At 43.3% G+C, this 20,113-nt stretch overlaps 1 protein-coding gene across 3 annotated transcripts in view; it reads left to right on the top strand.

Annotated features, from left to right (window-relative positions):
- The window catches only part of MAP3K20 (mitogen-activated protein kinase kinase kinase 20), a 92,589-nt gene that overhangs the window by 3,792 nt on the left and 68,684 nt on the right, over positions 1-20,113 (top strand). For all 3 annotated transcript variants that reach the window (XM_031505411.3, XM_085585074.1, XM_085585073.1), the window contains exon 2: positions 5,022-5,211. In XM_031505411.3, the coding sequence (XP_031361271.2) occupies positions 5,053-5,211 (159 nt within the window). In that variant the 5' untranslated portion in view covers positions 5,022-5,052. The remainder of the gene's footprint in view (positions 1-5,021; positions 5,212-20,113) is intronic.

Genomic DNA, 20,113 nt, shown 5'->3' on the forward strand with positions numbered 1-20,113 from the left:
TTTTAATCTAAACAGTTGTTTTCTCAAACATAACACAGACTGATCTTTCTAATTGAGGATCACCTATCTTGAATTCAAAAACATGGAGTAATGTTTAAACAGGTCTGTTGTTTCATCTAGTAAAAGAAAACTAATGCAGGCTGGTTTTAATTACAGATCTCTTACTAAAGAGTGTCTCTTCTAAATCTCCTCTGCTTTCTCTGGAAAAAAAAACATCTGGAACAACCAACATCCAGCATCTGGATGCCAACCAATGAATCATTCTTTAAATAACATTAACTTATTGTATGCCATGTAGCATCTCTACAACTACCTAAAAAGAGGTTGTGGTCAGGCAGGGATGAACCCCTTCTCCCTGACAAACAGTGACAGGACTAGAGGACATGGTCTTAAGATGTATCAGGGGATGTTTAGGCTGGACATGAGGAGAAATTTCTTCACAGAAAGGGTGATTAAACATTGGAATGGACTGCCCAGGGAAGTGGTGGAGTCACTGTCCCTGGAGGTGTTCAAGGAAAGACTGGATGTGGCACTCAGTGCCATGGTCTAGTTGACAAGGTAGCATTTGGTCATAGATTGGACTCAGTATCTCAGAGGTCTTGCCACCTGATTCCTTGTGTGATCCTGTGATCTGCAGCTGGTTGCCTGCTGTAGGTAAATTTGAAACTGAGGTGTTTAAAGAATGAACGATAGCTTCTGCAAGTGCTTGTGTGCCAGACACTGCATTGTGATTCTATGAAAATTGAGATAAAGTTTGAAGCAGTAAGGAGGACCTATCAGAAAAGTACTCATTTGTATTTGTGAAGTGTCTGGTGTGCATGCTATTCTCTGCTAGTGTAATTTTCAGAAATCAAATAATTTACTAGTTTGGATGGTTAATTTGGTGGCTCTGGGTGAACAGTAATGTTAAATAATTTGACAAAGCTATTGAATTCAGATAGTGAAGGCCAGAAATTTCCTTCCTGGGATATGTTTTTCTTTTCACATGGTTTCCTTTTCCTTCTGCCATCCCAAATGCAATGATCTGTTTTCAGCTATTCCCACCTTCCTGTTAAATTTATGGTCTAGTTGGTGCGTATGCTTTTGCCTGTGAGTAACATCACTCTTCTAGCCAATTCTGTTGTCAGTAAGGAAATAATTCACTCGAGTGTGATTACCTGTGTGCATAAATATGTGCAGGGCTGTGGCCTTAAATTGTGAGGTTTTTGAGTTAGGAAGTCGGTCTGTTTTATTTGTCTGTAAAGTGTCCCATATGCTTAAGACACCATGTGCAGAGCATGAACTTGGAGTAACTGCTGGAGTAAACAATGCAAATGAACATTTGTTTCTGAAGATCTGCTAATTAAGCAGCAATGGCAAGGAGCAAAACATTAAAACATCTCTTGGTTTGTAGGATTGACCAATTTCCTTTGAGCTTTCTCTAAGAAAATGTGTGCAGGCTGTGCAAAAGATGACTATGGGATGCAGGAAGTTACAACAGCAACAAGGTTAAAACAAGAACAGAAGGTCAGCAGGACAGTTCAGGCACTTGTATTAGGAAAGAGGCTGAAGAGCATTGGAAGAATGGACTTTATTTCATATCCTAGTGGTAACTCCTGCTCTGACTTGCAGCTCTGGGAAGAGAGCATTCATGTTCCCTCTTCGGGAGCCCTGCGTGCTGGCTGTCAGTGAAAGGCTTGAAGTCTGCTCCTTGCTAAAAAGCTTTCAGTATACATAGTAAAGTTGTCATCGTCTGGTCAGTGTTTTTATTTTTCCTTATGGGTGGTCAAGAGGTATTAAATGAAGCAGGCAGTTTCAGAGAAGGCTCTGTAACGTGTGTAGAAAAGTGTTGATATTATAATCTCTCATTTGGAGAATAGCGGCAGTCAAATAGTGCCAGAAATTCCTGATCAAATGATATCTCAAAATTTTATCTTAGTTTCACAATCAGGAGAGACAGGGGGCAAATAATGCCTTTGTGTATGTCACAGAAGGGACTGGCATAAAGAGATTCTGGCAGTCAGCACTACACAGGTGTGTTTTGGACAACACATAACATGTCTTTTATCTCAAAAATCCCTATGGAATGGAAGTTCCCCAAAGATGTAGTCTATTTTGGTACTGTAATTTACCAGTGAAATTGGATGTGTAGTTTTCACCATCAACCCAAAATCTCTGGCTCTTTTTTTGCTTGTTTTATTAAAACTAATCTTTCATTTTATGCTGATAGGTTTGCTGTCATTAATTACAAGTATAGTAACGTTTTCTGGTAATTAAAACTACTTTGTCTAGGCTGGTGCATCTGAACTGAACCTGCAGCAGCCTTGCAGGTGGTTCTGGAGTATGCTGTGTCCTGCAGTCCCACTGAAGACCTGAGCTTTCTGATTTTGTATCATTAAAAAAAGAAACCTAAAATTAGTCATTGTTCATGCATTTAGGTGATAATGTTTCTTGAAATTCGCTACAGCCATAAGCTTTATCACCGTGAAATCTCGGGGAAGGACGTTCTGTTCCCCTGTCAGCAGATTTGGGATCATCTCTTGAAACTGCCGACACCAGTCTTGGCACAGGCTGCAGAATTTCACATATTGTAACCCAGATGAATTACCCTGTACTTGCGCTTTGTTACAACGTGCAAACAGAACTGAGTCACTCGGGAAGAGAGATTTACCACGGCCAGGTTTTTCCACATCCTTGCATCAAGCGCTCGGACCTCGCCCGGAGCGCCGTTGGGGCGCGGTGTGTGCCCGGGTGCCGCTGCCCGACCGGGTGCGGTGAGCCCGTGAGCCCGGGTGCCGTGAGCCCGGGCGCCGTGAGCCCGGGTGCGGTGTGGCCGTGAGCCCGGGTGCGGTGAGCCCGGGTGCGGTGTGCCCGGGTGCGGTGTGCCCGTGAGCCCGGGTGCGGTGAGCCCGTGAGCCCGGGTGCGGTGTGGCCGTGAGCCCGGGTGCGGTGTGCCCGGGTGCGGTGTGCCCGGGTGCGGTGAGCCCGTGAGCCCGGGTGCGGTGTGCCCGGGTGCGGTGAGCCCGTGAGCCCGGGTGCGGTGAGCCCGGGTGCGGTGTGCCCGTGAGCCCGGGTGCGGTGAGCCCGTGAGCCCGGGTGCGGTGAGCCCGGGTGCGGTGAGCCCGTGAGCCCGGGTGCGGTGAGCCCGGGTGCGGTGAGCCCGTGAGCCCGGGTGCGGTGTGCCCGGGTGCGGTGAGCCCGTGAGCCCGGGTGCGGTGAGCCCGGGTGCGGTGTGCCCGTGAGCCCGGGTGCGGTGTGCCCGTGAGCCCGGGTGCGGTGAGCCCGGGTGCGGTGAGCCCGGGTGCGGTGAGCCCGTGAGCCCGGGTGCGGTGTGCCCGTGAGCCCGGGTGCGGTGTGCCCGTGAGCCCGGGTGTGGTGAGCCCGGGTGCGGTGAGCCCGGGTGCGGTGAGCCCGTGAGCCCGGGTGCGGTGTGCCCGTGAGCCCGGGTGCGGTGTGCCCGTGAGCCCGGGTGCGGTGAGCCCGGGTGCGGTGAGCCCGGGTGCGGTGAGCCCGGGTGCGGTGAGCCCGTGAGCCCGGGTGCGGTGAGCCCGGGTGCGGTGAGCCCGTGAGCCCGGGTGCGGTGTGCCCGTGAGCCCAGGTGCGGTGAGCCCGGGTGCGGTGTGCCCGGGTGCGGTGTGCCCGTGAGCCCGGGTGCGGTGAGCCCGTGAGCCCGGGTGCGGTGTGGCCGTGAGCCCGGGTGCGGTGTGCCCGGGTGCGGTGTGCCCGGGTGCGGTGAGCCCGTGAGCCCGGGTGCGGTGTGCCCGGGTGCGGTGAGCCCGTGAGCCCGGGTGCGGTGAGCCCGGGTGCGGTGTGCCCGTGAGCCCGGGTGCGGTGAGCCCGTGAGCCCGGGTGCGGTGAGCCCGGGTGCGGTGAGCCCGTGAGCCCGGGTGCGGTGAGCCCGGGTGCGGTGAGCCCGTGAGCCCGGGTGCGGTGTGCCCGGGTGCGGTGAGCCCGTGAGCCCGGGTGCGGTGAGCCCGGGTGCGGTGTGCCCGTGAGCCCGGGTGCGGTGTGCCCGTGAGCCCGGGTGCGGTGAGCCCGGGTGCGGTGAGCCCGGGTGCGGTGAGCCCGTGAGCCCGGGTGCGGTGTGCCCGTGAGCCCGGGTGCGGTGTGCCCGTGAGCCCGGGTGTGGTGAGCCCGGGTGCGGTGAGCCCGGGTGCGGTGAGCCCGTGAGCCCGGGTGCGGTGTGCCCGTGAGCCCGGGTGCGGTGTGCCCGTGAGCCCGGGTGCGGTGAGCCCGGGTGCGGTGAGCCCGGGTGCGGTGAGCCCGGGTGCGGTGAGCCCGTGAGCCCGGGTGCGGTGAGCCCGGGTGCGGTGAGCCCGTGAGCCCGGGTGCGGTGTGCCCGTGAGCCCGGGTGCGGTGAGCCCGGGTGCGGTGTGCCCGGGTGCGGTGAGCCCGGGTGCGGTGAGCCCGTGAGCCCGGGTGCCGCGAGCCCGGGTGCGGTGAGCCCGGGTGCGGTGTGGCCGTGAGCCCGGGTGCGGTGAGCCCGGGTGCGGTGAGCCCGTGAGCCCGGGTGCGGTGAGCCCGGGTGCGGTGAGCCCGTGAGCCCGGGTGCGGTGTGCCCGTGAGCCCGGGTGCGGTGAGCCCGGGTGCGGTGTGCCCGGGTGCGGTGAGCCCGTGAGCCCGGGTGCGGTGTGCCCGTGAGCCCGGGTGCGGTGTGCCCCGTGCCCCGCGCGGGGCCGACAGGCCGGCGTGCCCGGCGTGCCTGAGCGGGCGGCAGCCTGGGCGACTGCTGCTGCCGGGCTGTCCACGGGGAAGGCAGCCACGGGCCTGCCTTCTGCAGAGCTGCTTCCAAGGTGTTCCGGAAACGCCAGGCTTGCTCTGAGGAATACTCTTAGTTGTTTCTGTCCCCCAGCTCCTCCTAATAGATTATGCAAACTGCAGCACAGCCTGTGAAATGCGCGTTCTCAGGCTCTTTTCTTCCTGTGGCCTGTGGATTTTACTGTAGTGTGCTTGTGATTATGATTTTGTGGTGACTGAGCATGGGTAAGAAAGTCCATAAATCTTTGGAGCATGTGCATTAATAAAAACTTTTCTCTTCACAGGTTTTGCTGTGGTATATTTTGTCATTATGAGATGTCGTCTACCAGTGCTTCATTTGTGCAAATTAAATTTGATGACTTGCAGTTTTTTGAGAACTGTGGTGGAGGGAGTTTTGGGAGTGTCTACCGAGCCCGATGGATTTCTCAGGACAAGGAGGTGGCAGTAAAGAAGCTGCTCAAAATAGAAAAAGAGGTAAAAGTTTACTTTTCATTCATTGTCTGCTGTGGTAACCACAGAAATAATTTTCTAGTGTTTTCTATCCTCTAGGTAATGCAGGCAAACTGCCTTGAGATTTTTGTTTGTTTAATTACAAAACTCCATAAGCGGCGATGTTACAGTATAGACATAACTAGCAGTCCTAGAGGAGGGGGCTAATTCAAAGCACTGTTGTTTAACCCTTCATTGTTGTTGCCCACTTTTCTTGTTTTGCAGTTCTCCTCTACCTGAGGAGAGCTTGCTGTGCCTGTGGAGCTACTAATTTCCCCTTGATACCACCAGCATGTTGCTGATAGGAAGAGGTAGCGTCCCTGTCATTACCTGATTCCATTTTGTCCTCTTGATGTCTGCTCTGTGGTTCACATCTCTATGTTCACTACAGGCTTAGAGTTGTCTCTTCCCTGCCTGATGAAGATTTTGATCTAGGGCTCCACTAGCTCCTAGTTAGTCATAGCCACATAGTCATAGCTTGTTTTGCAACGAGATAGTTTTAACCCTAACTGTTCTGCCAGTCACCTTCCCTTGGGGTGTCTTGTGACCTGGAAAGGCAGATGGGTCCTTGGCAGTCCTGGGGAAAAAGGCAGAATTAGCTAAGTGCACCTTTAGCAGCTAAGGTTGGTTTGTTGTTTGGTTTTTTTTCAAAGCTTTTTAAATTTGCCTAAAAGTCCTTTTGACCCCTCAGCTTCATATAGTTTCAGCAGAGATGTGGTGTATGTGGTCCTCACAGAGCTCCAGTCTGCCTGCTGGTCAGCACCACCGATGGAGCAGTGAGCACAGCCCAGTGTAGTGATGGACAGCAGAGTTAGTGGACTGTTGTTCCATCATGACTGTATGTAATGTCTGTACAGTCTCCTCAGACTATTGTAGGAAGACAGTTACAAGCTGGAGGACAGCAGAGCAGTGCTAGGCATAATAGACTTAGTAAATAATCAGACACCAAAGTAAATCCACTGAGGCAGCAGCCGAGCTGCCATGATTGTGTCATGCTTAGTGATGTAATAAGCATGTTTGATCATGATTAAGCATGTTGCTTGTTAAAATAATGTAAAAGGATCTCAAGATTTTTCTAGGACAATGGAAGATTTATACATTCTGTCCAATGTCAGTTTGTGCTGTTCTCTTTTATTTTTACTAATTGTTAATATCAAAAGATACATGAAAAGTAAAATTTGTGCTATGCAGTATCAGTAGTGTGCTTCTTAAAAATAACCTGGCTGGCAGGTCTCAGCAGGGTTAGTGAAATACCTTTGTTGTACATGTGTGTTTCTGAAGGAGTTAACACCTGTATGTGTGCTAGACCTGTTGTTATGTACTTAAAGCATTTTTTGAAAGTAAATTTAAAACCAATATTAATATGTCTTGTGATGGCATAAAACTTAATAGAATGGGAAAGGATGGAAGAAGGAAAATCCTGTGTATTGCTTGACACAGTTGGATCATTCAACAAAAATAATTTTTTTAAGACAGTGCAACACAAGCTTAAGCTTGGAGTAGCAAGGAACACAGGCTTTACAGTAGGAAAAGGAAACCATATGCCAGAAAGAGCTTATAATAATGTAAGGGTTTATTTAGGGATTAATGAAGACTTGCAACTCAGTAAGAGTCCATATCATGGTGCAGTTAGGCAAATTAGGTTAATTGCTTGGTATATGCAAATCAGGATCAAGTAATTTGTAACAACCAGGTGTGCTTTATCTTGATATATAGCACTGGGAAAATTGTTGTTAGGCATATGTGGTTCTGTTCTGTTTAAAAGAGTGTCAATGAGCTGTAAAAGCAGCCCAAGGGAATCTGCAAAACACAGAGTGGAAAGTTAGTAAGAATGGGGGTGTCAAGAGGAGGTGATGAATATCATCCATCAGGATGAGTTGACAGAAAGGGAGCAAGTGCCTTCCATCATGAATTTGTTTATTTTTCTTCGGACTGGTTATAATTTGCAACTTAAACTAGACAAGACAGGTTATGGGAACAGCTTGGTATGGGCACTTTCTCTTGAAAGTTTTCTGGAAAAGCAGCGGAGAGGCAAGTGGTGATGCCTTAAATAAGTCTGACAAGCTTTGGCAGAACTTTTCTGTCAACAGCCTTAGAGAATTTAAAAGTAAGAGCCTACATACAAAAATTGCATTTTCATATGGAGAAAATGATGGGATAGTTTCATCTAGTGCAAAAAGTTATTGCAAGAACTAGTGCTTCAAATCTGTAGCCAGAAAAATTAGAATGGAAAGAAAAGCACAAATTATCAGGAGTGAGGATGAGTAACACTTGGCACAGACTACAAATGAAAGGAGTGAAGATGGAGTATCCTTTTCATCTGTCTTCTCACTGAGATCTCTTTTTAGACAATTGTTTTTGTCCAATTGTTGAGCTCAACACAGGAGCATTTTGCTGAAGTATAGTAGCCTGTGCTGCACCAGAGGCCAACTTGGTGGCCAAAAGGTCTTCTGACCCTAATGGCTCTCACATGTATACATATGTAGCATCTTCATCTGAAGTGATGACAATAATGAATGTCTGTGACTGAACTGCACTGAAGTCATGGTGAATTAATGACTCTTCTTATATCAATACAAAAATAACTTGCTGTAACTCTTGTGTGTCTGTTTAGTAGGTACTTGGATGCACTTAGTCCAGAAAACTAATTATTCTGTGCATTTGGACAGTGCTCTCAGGCACTCTTGGGGATGGTCCTGTGTGGGGCTGAGAGTTGGATTTGATGAACTTTGTGGGTCCCTTCCAGCTTGGGATAATCTGAGATTCTACTCTTTCTAGTTTATTTGGAAGGAAGTGTCCTTTTATCTCCATGACTGCATGTCTTATAGTTCTGTTAACTGCTGCCAATAATCCATAACAACTGATTAGAGGGAAAACATAGGAGGGTTGTGAAAAGCTTGCTCAGAGGCATTTCATGCTAGCCAAGTCCAAGGGAGCAAGCCAAGTCAATAGAGCTGTGGTATCATTCTGCAAATATGTTGTATCTATGTGTAATTTTATTAAACAAGCCAATCACAACCAGCAAATATTGTGAAGGTTTTATATTAGCCAAGGGGTTAACAAGTTCTAACATGTGAAACAAAGCAATTTGTGTTCCAGCATAGCATACTAGAATATGTGCTTATAAAAACTTACAAATACTTGGAAGAGTGTTGCTTAGACAGATTGCTTTGAAACTCTTTGAAATCTGAGAAATACCTCTGCAAGGCATTAACTTTTTTTTTAGACAGGCAATAAAATGCAGCTTTGTGGGAAGAGATGCAGCTTTGTGTGTGTATGTGAAAAGATACACGTAAACAGGTCTGCTAGGAAGAAAATATATATGCTACAAGGTCTTGGTTAGAATATCAGATGTGAAACTGGACAGGAATTGTGCTGATTAAGTAAAACACAGGAACATGGCCTGAGTGATTAAATAGCAGCAAAACAAAGATTAAGCTGCCACATCTAGTACAACCACTATAGTGGTCTTAGGTTTAAAGTAGGAAACAGGAGTTCCTAGTGAATTGTTTTATAGAAAATGAAGCTGTCGGCATGATATTTATGATGCATTTGGCAGAGTGTAGGATCCTGTAGCAGGATCAGTCCTTTTGCCCTGAGTGATAATTGTATCCACTCAGTGAAGAAAATTGCACATCTACTACTCTGGAAGTTATTTGGCATTTTTGTGAGGGATTTATATGAGTTATTAGATAAACCCGTAATTTGGCTCCCACTGAAATGAATGGGAGAGACTGGAACCAGGGGCCTTATTCTGCAAATTGCTAGCCGTTCTTTTGACTCCGTTATCGGAGCAGATAACTGCTGGATGAAGTGTTACAGATGTTGTTTTATGCCTTGCCACGATTGCTTTTCACTGAAGAGCACTCACTTCCTTTGATTGCCCATTTCTGAAGTTTACCTGTTATTTGTCATTGCTTTTGAGGGCTGTGCTATTGGTGGCAGCTTGTTGGCAGCTGGTGTATGGAGTGTGGTTCCTCACCAGGTGGTTTGTTGGAATTTCATGTGAAATTTGAATTTCATTTTAATACCACAGGTCTTTGAAAGTACTCTGTGGTCCATAAGCTGTCTTCATTCTATTAGTGGGCAGTGGTATTGCTTCAGCCATTGCAATCAGGGTACTTGGGTACAAGATTACTTGATTTCATACAGTACATGTGTTACTGGACTCCTTCAGAATGCTGGCAGTGGTCTGTGCAAACTGCAGGAGAGTGGTGCGGAAAAAATCCAGTAAAATGTAATTGTAATCTTACTGGGAAATACTTAGTTCTGTTAGTTCACCAGAAATATTTAACTTGTGGATAGAAGTTAAATTGAGTAGCACTAACTATGCATGCTTTGTTCAGTCGTGTCTGTAGTGCACTTGAGTTTATGAGACTCGAAAATAAAGACATGCTTTCTCTGGTTTTGATGCTGTACTGCCTGGAGTCTGACTACCATGGAAGTTAATTTTATATTGTTGGGGTTTCTTTTATGTAATACATGTGTTGTAAGCTTTAGGGGATATTTTAATGCTTCATAAAAATTTTCATATGGCGTATAATGCAGCTTGTTCACTTTTTTGATTTTTATGATCCACTTCTGGAAAGGACTGTCCAGAAGGCATAGATTGGGCTTGTACCTTCTGAAGGGGATGAGTTAAGTATAATCACATGGATGTCATTGGACTTACCTCATTCACGTTTGTAGTGCTAAAAGAGAGCATGTGATAATTTTTATGTGGGTCATGAGAGTAAGGACTGGCAATGGTTTGCAACAGTAACAAGAGAAAAACAACAGAGTAAAAGCAAAGCAAAACAAACTGAAATTGATACTTTAGCCCTGACAGGACTAAAAATAGTAGATGATCTTTTTCTTTGTAGTTTGTAGCTGGTATGGGTGCTCTGGTGCCAGCCTAAAATGACTCTCCCACTGGGTCCTGGCTGTAATGAAGGGCAATTTCTATGCTCTATTAATATTTTATTAGCTCTTTCTAGGAGCTTCTACTCCCTTACCTCTCTCAGGTCTGAGTCAGCAAGCATTGATAGTGATGAACACTGAGTGTGTGCTGTATGAAGTTACGAAGGGTGTGGGAATCAAATATATGAACTTTCCAGGGATATCTCCACCTATACTTAAAAATTACAAAGTTCACAGTAAGTGACCTCATGGGAACCCATCCAGCCCCATATTCATTCAAAGAACAGAATCAGAGAATCAACTAGATTGGATGAGACCTTGTAAATCATCAAGTCCAACCTGTGACCTAACACCACTTTGTTAACTAGACCGTGGCATTGACTGCCACATCTGGTGTTTCCTGAAATATCTCCAAGGGTGGTGACTCCACCACTTCCATGGGCAGCCCATTACAATGCTCAGTCACCCTTTCTGTGAAAAACTTCTTCCTGGTGTCCAGCTTAAACTTTCCCTGCTGCAGTTTAAGTCTCTGTCCTATTGCTAATTGCTGGGAGAAGAGACTGACCCTCACCTGGCTACAACCTCCTTTCAGGTTTACTGCTATGTGGTGTTTGCTGATAAAAGGAGATTAAACTGTATTTATTATACCAGAGGAGTGTCTTAAAATGTCTTCGTTTCTGTTTTACAGAGTGGTTATTTTGCAAGGTTTTCTGTTAGGGGTTTTTATATATTTTGGTAAAGGAATTGGCTTAGAGCACTCCTCTTGGTGCTGACTAGGGTATTCTCAAAAGGTATCAAGAGTATACTTAGAACCCCTTATAGACTGGAAGTTGTCAAAATTACTTCAGATGCTCCAGCTGTTGTATATTCTGTATCTTGCAGAATAAATAATTTTGGATAGGACAGACTTCTGCAATGAATCTGACTTACTCTTTACTTGCCCTATTCTTGGCTTTCATTCAAGGGGTAATTTTCTGGAGGACTTTATTTTCTAAATGAGTGTTCTATTTCCAGGAGTCAAGAAAGTCACTGCATGAATTTTTCTTAGTGGATGCTTTTGTAAGACTATGTTGTGTCATGGCATATGTGTTGTAACCAAAATACTGTCCAAACCCCATATTTGGGAGACACCAGTGTAATGAAAGATGCCAGAATACAATTATTCTTGCCTAGAGCAGGCTTTAGTTTCATTTTGTCTGTTTTAAGAAACTTCATTCCTGTGTCTCTTCCTCCTAAAACAATCACAGAAACACAGGAATCCAGACATAGAAAAGAATTTGTCTGTATTTTGTTATACTTTATTGTAGTGGATTTTTTAAACTCATGTATTTAAACATTTTTATATCAAGTTTTTCATTAAATGAGTAACAGCTTGAGAGTTACCTCATATAAATAGTGAGTATTTGTAGTACAAGTTGTGTGGTTTACTGGGTTTTTTTTGACCAGCTCAATTTGAGATTCTTACACTGGCTTGTATGTATACTTTTATTTTAAATCAAGGCAACTTTGGGGTTAATTTGATACGGACATCAGCTTCAGTGAAACTGGTGTGTCAGGGCCCACATTGGCAGTATGTGGCTTCAAAACGTATTTTGAATCAGTTGAGACATAATAACTGTCTGTGGTGTAAACCATTAGATTTTGTACTAAAATTGTGAAGGGACAAGTGCGCATGTCCTCTGGACTGGTGGCCAGTGTTGAACTGTTGCAACATAAACAAATTTGATTAACAGATAAATTATTAAGCTAAGATGCACATGATATGTCTGTTGCTTCCTTTTGCTTGTCTTTTGAATTGCCTTAAACTTTGTAAGTGAGAAGTGAAACTACCTTCCATGTTCTGCTCATTAGTTTGGTTGAGTCACAGGAAATTACTGTGTGCCTGATCCCTGGGTTAGGAATATCTCTAGGATATCTCTTGGACCCTTTTATCTCAGTTATCTTCAGTCTTCAATTTCAGTGGTTTGCTTGTTTTCATTTGGGTTTTTTTTCAGAAGATGCAGCATCTGCAAGTGAACAAGTTTTTGTGCTGGTTTCCTACAAATTATGATTAAATGTTGTTTAGAATAGGGAGAAAATGTCTGATTGTTTAGGAAACAGTCTTTGCTGTCCACAACATGTAGCCTGTTAGGATATTCTTAAATACTCTTTACTTTCCAAATTTGTTTACTTCCATTGCATATTGTCTTAAAAATTTTTCTATCGGTTTTAAGTTTTTGTTTGACAGTGGGCTGCTCTCATTTCCAGTAGGTTCTTAGTTGCAATTAAGGGCATTTTTCCTAGGGTGATTTAGTTTGTTTGCTTGTTTCTTTATGTTGGGTTTTTTTTGTGGTTGTTTTTTTTTTTTTTTGCTGTTTGGTTTTTTATTTTCATTTTTAATATTTCTCTAGATATGTTTCTTCTGTTTCAGTCTTCTTTTTACATGCACTCTGTTGTTACTTACAATTTGGAGGAGAGGTTGTGGTGCTTAGTTTTTTATGCCAGCAACCCTTGACATCAAATGGCAGCTCTTTTGTTTCCCCTCCCACGACATTTTCTGACCCTGAACTTCTGCTGAAGTGATTAACTGCAAAATTGTATTCTTGAATATTTAAGCTGTCCTGAAGCTTTGCTGTGGAGATCTCACGGATACAGAAGAAATCCTTTTTTCTCAGAGTGCTGTTTTAGGCTGTTGCAGGCTCAAGCAATTGAGGATTGGTTTAAGATAGACTTATGTAGACATTTATTTAACTATATGGTTTTCTTAAAACAGTGTTACAAGTAGAAAATCACAATGACAAGTGAGTGGTAACTTGAGAGATGATCAGTGATTGCATGTTTGAGTCTTACGTGATTTCAGGGACAGCTAACAATTAAAATGTCTGTGACCCACATGTAAATTTGTTGGTGTTGCAATTCCTGGTGATGCTGTTTAAATAACTTGCACTGACTGCAGCATATAGAGTGACAAATTGTTTCTGATGATCCCAGAGTACTCTTGAGGTGAGTGGAAATGTTGTTTGAATCTGACACAGTTTCTAGGTTGTTGCACGCCTGTGTGATGGGTCAGATGAAGTCAGAGACCTGTGCTGGAGTTGATGTGATCTGAGTCTGGGACCAGTAGGCCATTTTCCACAGGAGTATTCAAGGCTGAGCATAGGGGCTGCAGTCTCTGGCTGGGTCCCCAAACTACCCACCCCACACATGGTGGCAATGGAATTTTGAACAAGGTGTTTTGGGCAGAGGGCAATAAAATTCCCTATAGAACTAGATAGGCCCTACTTTACTTCCTTTTTTTTTGTTTTTTAGTCCTTAATTTTAAACTGGCTGCGTGCAGGTTGCATAAGGGTCTGGGGCGCAAGTTTTCACTGAAAACAGAGTTGAAGAAAAGAGAAAATATAACCTAACTTGGATGCAAGCATCAAAATCAGTCTTTTTTAATGTAATGACACAACTAAGACTATAAAAGTTATTTCATATTTACCTATTTCCACTTACTAAGGTGGTGATAGAGAAAGTTTCCTTTTTAAGAGTATAATATAAACAGTCATGGTGAAACATTCAGATATGTTTATGTTAGCTGGAGGCTGCAGAGGAGCCCAGAGAACAGCTTCAACATTAACTCTTACTTCTATACTCAGTTAATTGCACTCACACACCAGGGAGATGAAGCCAACAAGGTCACAGAGCTGTACTTCTGATCCAACTGCCTCCAAACTGCCCTGTTTGTCTTTTTAAAAGTTTCAGCTGTTGCAATTCAGCCACTGGGGAAAAATCCTAGTTTAATAAACTAAACATGTTTGTTTATTAGATTAATGTTTAGACAATCTGCATTCTGCATAATTTCAATTTAAGAAAGTCAGCTCCACAGGGAAACTGGGTGTCTTGCACACAGGAGGGGCCCCTTATGGGTGTATGTCCTTGGCAAAATAGGGCCTGGCCCTTGGATGTCATTGAAGGGGAACAGTGCCACACACCTACCCACTTATCTTCTGCCTCTGGTTGCTTTTTTTTTTTTTTTTTTACTCCAAAACTCCTGAAAATTGAGGTTCCTAGTGGCTAAATGGTGAAGGCGAGGGAGAAAAAAATTGTGTTATGATAGACATGACTGACCAAATAGCTGTAGGCACCTGATTTTTGTGTATTGGGTACCTGACTTACCAGTAGCCACATCAAAAATAAGTATGGCTTGTAAAATCCCTTGAGCTGTTGTAGGAGAAGTGAGGAAGCTCTTGGTAGACACCAGAAGATGAGATGCATTTGCTTGTACCAAGTTGCTCTTGGACGGTGGGATAACCAAGACAGGCATGCAGACTGGGCGGGTGGCAGTCTTTCAGTGAAAGCTGAGGCGCTGTGCAAATTATTATCTGGCAGAAGCAGAATAGGAGAGATGAATGAGTAGGTTGTTCTGGAAACTTGTTAAAATCAACTAGTTGCACCCTCAAGTAGATGAGTAACATTTACTGAGAGGTTATCTTTTCATCTTGGAAGAATTGTACAGCTGAAAAAGTGTCATGCAAAAGTGTTATGTGAAATAGAGGGGGGAAAATGTGCAGAAATCACTTCTTGTCTAATCTTGTAACAACTTTAATTTTAGTAATGTTAGATGCATTTGAGGCAAACCTTTGGAATATGAAGGCTTATAAGTGGTGATTGGTGGGTTTCCATTTTGTGAACTGTGTACTTTTAGTCTCCTAAGCCAAGGCAAAGGCTTTTTGACTTCTCTGTGATATGTCTTGTATGCTGAGGGTGCTGTGTGTGATGTAAGTATGGAACAACAGATGGCTACAATTTGGAGATGTTGAATTCCTCTTTCTTTTGGATGTTGCCTTGCTATTACCCCTGTAAGAGTTTGCGAGAGCTCTAAAGGCAAATGCAAGGTCCAGATCCCACTCAAAAGTCCGCACGTGTTGGAGTTCTGCTCTTAACTTTCGGGTTCTCGGTTGTTTTTGTATTTGCGTTTTATTGTAAAGTCATCTCTCAAAGCCAGTGTCTCATCTGTCCTGTGCAAAGTGCAGAAGTTGGCAGTAATGTGGTTTCTGGCACTGTGTTCTCAGTGATTTACTCTGTTCCCATTGCAGACCGATATTCCCTGTAAGTGCTATAATTCTGGAAGGAGTCCAGCAATTTTTCGCTGACTGGGAATAAAGCTCATTCCTAGGATCAACAAGATCCTTGTTTTACTTAATAAATTTGAAACCTGCAGTAAGAAATTTCCTGCCTTTTCATTCATATGATTCTGCACTATACTGTGAGAAGCAGGATATTCAGTGCCTGTTACAGCTGTTAGTGAGATGAATGTGAAGTAACAGCACTAACAGGGTGCCTGACTCAAGAAATTCAGGGTGACTGACACTTGATTCTGCAGCAACATTGGCATCAGCTGTTAGCTCTGGCGACATGGTCATTGCCTTGAAATTGTGACCTGAGTTTCCTTTTTGAGAAATGAAGAACCTGCAAACCCACTTCAAAGACCAGGGCAGCTGCTTTGTTTGTCTTTTAAAAATCTGTATTTCTGCCTTTTTGCTTGGTCAATGTTTAGAGCCATGTAAAAAGTAAATGTGACATGGGGAATGAGATCCTGCAGCTAGAGCTCCGTTATAATTACATATTCAACCACAGCTGCACAAAGGAAAATGAGAGTCCCTTTTCCTTTATGTACCGTATTTCAGCTTTCCCTTAGGTTTAAATTGGCGTTTTGGGCTATACTCGCTTGAGCCACTGAAGAGCTTATCAGAAAAGGAAGGAAACAGGGGGAGGGAAAGAAAGATAGATTTCCAAATGACAAGCGTTTGAATAGTCAGAGTTCAATCCCTAAAACAAAAAGTGGAATCTTTTTTTTTCTAAATAATGTGCTTTACAGTCTCACCTCTCATCTTGAGAAACATAAAAGAGCAAGTAAAAGAGATGACCCAAATGACAGAGTCCTTTGAAAGGAGAAATTCAGCTGTTTTGAACACTTACAATCAAAGGAAGTGGTTTCCCTAATTACATGAACTATGTGAAAGCTCTCAGAATAGCTCTTCCACCCCAGGATTCCTTGCACTTTAGAAGTTTGCATAAAAGCTCACATGGAGAATCAGATGCAAAGTGTTTGATTCAAATTTTATTAGGCAGAAGTGAGCATACATTCCTATCTCTAGGTTTGACAGCTGCTTGGGTTTGGACCACAAGCCTGGGTTTGATGGATTTCAGTCCTATACTTAAATCTTTCACTCTTCAGGTTCTCTGGTGAGACACCCCTATCGAGAAAAGTAGAATTGAAAAAAATGGAGAAAGGATAGAGGGATTTCTTTGTGAGCTTTCAGTTTAGGATTCTTCACCCTGATTAGGCTGTTCATTGTTATGAAAACCCCTCCATGTACACAGCTTTTATGAGGAATTTTGATTCCTCACATTTTAAAGAAATTTAAAGGTGTATCTTAAAATATACATTTGGAAGAATTGCAATCTGAATTCTAAAACTTTAGTATTATTCTAGTACCACCATTTACTTAAATCCATCAAAATTCTGAATTCAGTAGAGACTTTGAACAAAAAAGCAATATATTCAAAAGACTATTACACTTTGTGGTTTCTTTTTGTACGTACACCATAATAAAGGTATGTTAGTCTAAACTAAACAGTGAGGACACAAGAAAAGATGCAGGACTCTTCTAAAGGCTTAAGATCTCTGCTGCCATCCCTGAGGCTACAATATGGACTAATTAATGGTTTAAATATATAAAAATATTTGCAAGGTTTGCAGTAATACGCAAGACCATCACCCTTGCTTTGCTCAAAATAGTCTATTCTCCCCTGAGAGCTAACTACAGTAATTATATCCAGATTTGGTAAAGACAGAGATAATTGATAAAATGGACCTTGAGGAGAGATCTAAAAACTCTTCAAAGTGCAACAATTCAAACTCAAAAAGGAAGAAAGGCAGGAGGATTATGACAGCCTTCTGCATGTATGGAATCAGCCAAACCTTCTTTGTAGTAACACAATATGCCAATCGCAAGATACCACTAACTTTTTTTCCTGCCAGCTCTGGTGGGTTTTTTCTCACTCTCTTCCCAGGCAAAAGGAAGGACTTTACCTGGAATAAGGGAATTGTCTCCTAGAAGTAAACACCCTCAGGAGGCCAGTGGTGTTGCAAGTAAAGTGTACCGCAGAGTAGCAGCACATGTAGAAAGGGAAGGCAAATGTCGCATAGCCATATAGCTGTGACAGGATGGAAAAGAGTTCTTACTGTGTCTTCTAGAGTGGTGTCTCAGGCAGCAAGGCTTTACTAGAGGATGATTTTGCTTGGTTGAAGGAGAATGCTTGAAGTCATTCCAGCCTTGCTTGACTGGAAGGCATGAAAAATTACATCTGCTTGTGTCTGATTCTTGATAAGAGTCAGTTTCTTAGGCAAGGGTTTTGGTATGTCTGGCACTGGAAAATGGGAAGCTGTGATGCTGTTATTCTTCCACACCAAAGGATCTGTTGCAGATTTAAATGTACTTTGTGCCACCAAAACATCATGGAGCTCCTGGGCCTTGAATCCAGCTTGTGAGCTCAGTTCATTGCACTGAACTTTGCTAATCTAATCCTTGTTATGCTTGGAGCATAAATCAGTTAGTAGTTACACAAAGACCTACAGGCATTGCTGGAATAGGAAGAGATGCAAGTTCACTCTGCTGCTCTCAGATTCAGATTGGAATTGTCATTAGCAGTATCATGATGCCTTCTTTCCAGCTCTTTAGGTACAGCCCAGGAGAGAGGTTTTGTTGGACTCTGCACATGATCCTGGTCCTGAAAGTTCCTGTGGTCCCATATATATACAGTTCCAGGTTCCACTTCATTTATTGCAGGTCCTCGGCAAGCACAGCGGTTGAGGAAGTAGTGCAGGTCAGTGGTTTTGTAACCACAGAATAGATGATCTTAATTTTGTAACTGGCCTTTCAAATGTTATTAATTTCCCATTAAGTATGTGTGATGTTCCTCTTGTATCAGTAAGTGCAGACCTGGGTGGTGGTTACAGTACCTCTGGACGTTCTTCCATGGCTTTGGGGAAAGAACTGGTTAGAGATATTGTTTCAATGGAGAAGGGCAATGAGAAATGAGACTTTTGACTTAATTTGATATCCTGTAGTAGCACAAGAACCCCTGTGAGTTCAGTGCTCCCTTGTAGGTCTGCAGGACTCAAAGCAACTGTCTTTGTAGGTCAGTCTGTAGTCTCTTCTAGATAGGTTCTCCTGGATTTCCACTTTTTGCAGAGTTCAGAGATACTGGTATTCAAGTTATTAACTTTTAAAAAATGTATTTTGAGGCTGCACATTTGTATTCCTATATAACAAGGATTAGAAATAAAATTGTTGTTATTGCCATATCTGTGTAAGCTGAGAGCTATAAAGCTGCCTAGATAAGATAGGGAGTTCCGTGTACAAGAAATTCATCACAGAAAAGTAAGGGAAAAGCTGAAGTTACATGTCAGAAATATATAGTAGAATAATACTAAAAAATGTGGCTGTATGACACTAAGAGCATTTTTTAAAATATTGCTGTTTTTTCACCAACATTTTTATCTTGGCCATTGTTTTACTTGAAATTTTTTAGTTCTAATGGAAAAAAGATTGAGCTACCATAAAGGCAGCATGAAGAATCCCAAGAAGAAATAAAGACTGGGCCCATGTTTCATAAAGATGAAAGCTTAAAATTTGATGAATTTTATATATAATTTTATCTAGGTTTTTGGTTTTTTGTTTTTTGGTTTTTTTTTTACCATTCCTGTCCAATAGAAGTAGCATTTGAACCAAGTTTCTAAGTAAAATACAATTTTTGGTCTTAAGCAAAGAGTGATTTTCCTGAAAAGCAGGTGGAATTTACCATGATTCATGCTGGATATTTTGGACAGTTTCACATAAAACTGTGATGTGTGTCATTCAGATAATGGTGACAGCTCATTTTCCTGAAAACCTCAGATTTGTGAGGTTGTGCTTTGGGGTAGGTGAAAGTCACAGAAAAATACCTCTCATCCATGGAGAACTCTCATTCACTTCAGCAGAGTGCCAACATCTGTAGTTGGCAACTACTTTGCTTTCTTTTTATGGCTGCTGATCACAGCTGTAAAGTTTCTGTTTTGAAAGCTTTTTTAAGTTAGGTGGACTCCAGGTAGGGAACTATTCATACCTTTTCTGCAGGGGCAGCTCAGTTTTGAGTGACAGCTGGGGAGAGAGAGCCTTGTGTAGAGCTCTAGCAGCCCATGTGGAAAACAAAACCTTGTGATGTGCTGTTTACATATAACAGGTAACACATTTACAAGTTAAGTGTTTTTTTTTCATAAGGATGAGCTCAAGCTGCCTGGTTGAGTTACATTTTCTGGAATTATGACATTCACTAGGATTCCAATACAAGGGATTCCCATCAAGTGTTATCTCTGTCATTAGCTATCGGAGGTTTGATTTATCCATTCTAAGCCAGGCTTTAAGTGAGTGTTCATCAAGAACATGATGGGTTTTTTTCCCCATGGTTAAATTACAGTTTTCATTATTAAGATGAAAAAATACTTCATTGTAAAGATTGTAGCTGCTTTACAGGAGTGGATCGGGATGCATAAGTACAGCTGTTGCTGTCTCTGTTGCAGTCTATGCTAATTGTTCATCAAAAGCCACTGTACAATGAGATTTTATTTGTTCTAGGTTGTCTTATCAAGATTCCTTACAAATACCTTACAGAGCTCAGAAAAATCACTGCTCTAGTTTTATATGTATGGCCATAGCTCCTGGAGAATGGATTCGTTTTGCCCATCACTTTCATACCAAAATGCCTTTCCAACAAGGTGCTCGTGAAACTTACAGTGACTTCCGTCTCAAAAATAATTTCCTTGGATATTTTTCCATTTGTTGGGTCTGGAATGATCCCTGTGTTGTATATTAGCCATGCTATCTTCTCACCTGGGGAGTATGCCTGGAGTCAAAGTTTCAAGTTTTGTTACTCTGTTGAATTTTTGGAACGTTGAGGATTTTGTTAGTGCTCTCCATAC

The sequence above is a fragment of the Lonchura striata genome, chromosome 7 (genome assembly GCF_050655825.1).
Source record: "Lonchura striata isolate lonStrDom1 chromosome 7, ASM5065582v1, whole genome shotgun sequence".
In the NCBI taxonomy this organism is placed as follows: domain Eukaryota; kingdom Metazoa; phylum Chordata; class Aves; order Passeriformes; family Estrildidae; genus Lonchura; species Lonchura striata.